Source organism: Pocillopora verrucosa, chromosome 6 (assembly GCF_036669915.1).
Source record: "Pocillopora verrucosa isolate sample1 chromosome 6, ASM3666991v2, whole genome shotgun sequence".
Classification (NCBI taxonomy): domain Eukaryota; kingdom Metazoa; phylum Cnidaria; class Anthozoa; order Scleractinia; family Pocilloporidae; genus Pocillopora; species Pocillopora verrucosa.
In genome coordinates, this window is record NC_089317.1 from 9,721,311 (window position 1) to 9,723,911 (window position 2,601).

The following is a 2,601-nucleotide window of genomic DNA, read 5'->3' on the forward strand; positions in this document are numbered from 1 at the left end:
AAAAGTTAAGAAAAGGCTCTTTGCTGATGAAAAGGATGTTGATCAAATTGAAAAAGAAACCATGGGCCAATCAGTAAATGAAAACTGGAATCTGCATCGAAAAATAAGAATAACTGCATCTAAATGCCATCGAATTGCCACTCTGCAAGCAACTACCTCCCCTACAAAGGCCATTAGTGAAGTCTTACATTACAAGCAGATCCCTCAAACAATTTATATGAAAGAGGGCTTGTCAAGAGAAGGTGCTGTTATTGCAGAATACATCAAATCAAGGAAACTGAACAATCAAAATGTCCTAGTGAAACCATGTGGACTTTTCATCAGCAAATCACATAATTTCTTGGCTGCATCTCCAGATGGCTTAGTATACAATGCCGACTCCACTGAGCCAAGTTCCAGTGGACTTATTGAAATAAAACTTGTCTTCCTAAAGGAGAATGAGACTTTGCATGATGGACTTATCAGAAAAAGAATCTTTCTTCCTGGTTCAACTGATGGACAGCTGGTTATCAACCAGAAACACAAGTATCACTATCAAGTCCAGCAACAGTTGTTTGTTACAGAGAAATCATGGGTGGATCTGGTGATTAAGGGAGTTAAAGAGCTTACAGACAGATCATTTGTAGACATTGAAGGTGTTTTCATTTCGACAGTAAACTTTGATCGTAAATTCTGGAGTTCAGTGCTCCCAAAACTGGAGGCATTTTACAATGAGCACATTCTTGTAGAACTTGCTTATCCGCGTGTTAAATATGGCCTTTCAAGATTTGACATGAGAGGATGTTGACTGACGTACATAATTAATTTGCTAAACTGGTATGTTGTTGAACTTACTTTCCTACATTGGCCTTCGATGCCCACGAATAATGATTTTAATTCAAGGTTGGGGTGAACAATTTTCATGTGGTTTGATAAATTTACAATAATTTTGTCTGCGCCAGAATTGACTTGAAATCATTGTTCGTAATCACTTAGGTTGAATTCGGGAAAGTTCTATGAAAGGCATTAATAAGATAAAACTCACTCCATGTAAACAAGGCTGAACCTTAAATCTAAAATAATATCCCCAAGAAATTTAACGTGAGTAATTTACTTTGTGTGTATGGCTTTTTTTAACAGAAGGAGCTCAAATACACAGATTATAATACATAATAATCAAAGTCTGAGTGAACAATCTTGCATATTATTGAAGATGAGGCAAATCAAGAAAGGTTATTAAATAAGATTCCACTATCTGCTTGGAGAAAAACATTGCTATATGTACAAGTAGAAAGTGAAAAATTGTTGTATGGTTCCAGAAAGTCCATACTCACCCAATGAAAGGGCTTCGAAAATCTGAGGGGAGGGGGACCCAACAGCCAAAGTTTATTAGGGAAAGTATGAAGGCAAACTAGAAATTCCGGGGGGGGGGCGGCGGGGGTTGGAAGGGTTTAAATGAAAAAACCCTCCTATGGGGAAGTATGGACATTTCTGGAATCATGCATTACACTTTAATCAATGAGAGGTGGTAAAAAGTTTGTAAGTGCCCCTATGATTATAAACATGTCACTAGCAATAGGAGCCAATGTTAAAGGAATTCTGCTGTCAAAAATATGCCAGTTTTTCATCCTTTCAATACATCTCTCAACATGTATTCTCAGGCTAGCAATTTTTTTGTTGTGTGCCATTTCTTCTCTGCTGAACTGAGTTTTTCCTGAAAAGAAGGTATGTTTACAGTAACCCCTTTTGCAGCAAAGTCATCTTGTATGTCAAAGCCTTTGTCTGCCATGACATCGTCCCCAGGATGCAAGTAGTCAATCACATGAGACATTTTGGTAAGCTCCTTGTCACTTATGCTACCAGTGTAAAGCTCGCTTAAAAATCCCAGGGCTCCAGTGGGCGAAAGACCAACTAGTCCTTTCATAGTTGTTGTTCCTTTATACGAGGAATAACACACTGACTGCATGTCAAGTGATGAGGGGCTCTCTGCTCGAATTTCAACAGCATCAATAATTAGAACTGTCCTTGGATAAAGTTCCTTGAAAATGTTTGGCATGAACTGATGTAGAAGCTCTCTCCTGGGGAGGCAAATTAAAGGCTCCAGTTCAATCCTCATAAACCGAATCCAAGAGTTAAACACAACAGAAACAGTAGTTTCAGAAACATTAAATCTGTGTGCAAGATCCTTTTGAAACAAGCCAAGCCTAAGTCTCATTAAAGTCAAAACAAACTCTTCAAATAAAGTCAATGCTCTGGGCCTTCCAAGCTTTTGCTCTGAACCACTGTCTTTCTTTTCGTAACTGCCATAGTTCAGGTTCTGAGCCTTCTGACTGACCAGGTCATAAGGGAGCATAAGTGCATCCCAGTGGGGAAGGCCTGTGTAAAATTCGACATCTTCAGGGCTGTCCTTAAATTTTACAATGTCAAATTTCTGATTTTTCGTTACATGCTGAAGTCTCTTTAACTCCCTTGATAACTTGTCTCTCTCCCTTGCCAACCTTTCCTTTTCCTCTCTCATCTCTTTAAGTTCGGCTTCCATTCGATCCAGCATTTCTACAGTCATTTCAGTTTGTGTGCTGCATCGCAAAAAGAGGCCGGAATGGACTCCTCGTGATCAATTTC

At 39.0% G+C, this 2,601-nt stretch overlaps 1 protein-coding gene and 1 pseudogene across 1 annotated transcript in view; one reads left to right on the forward strand and one right to left on the reverse strand.

The window, feature by feature from the left end:
• The window catches only part of LOC131783888 (uncharacterized), a 1,419-nt gene extending 632 nt beyond the window's left edge, over window positions 1–787 (forward strand). The window contains exon 1 of the mRNA XM_059100661.2: window positions 1–787. This exon is cut by the window's left edge and continues 632 nt beyond it. Within this exon, the coding sequence (XP_058956644.2) occupies window positions 1–787 (787 nt within the window).
• A 697-nt stretch (window positions 788–1,484) lies between these two features.
• LOC136282033 (uncharacterized) lies at window positions 1,485–2,197 on the reverse strand (annotated as a pseudogene).
• Between the last annotated feature and the right edge of the window lie 404 nt (window positions 2,198–2,601).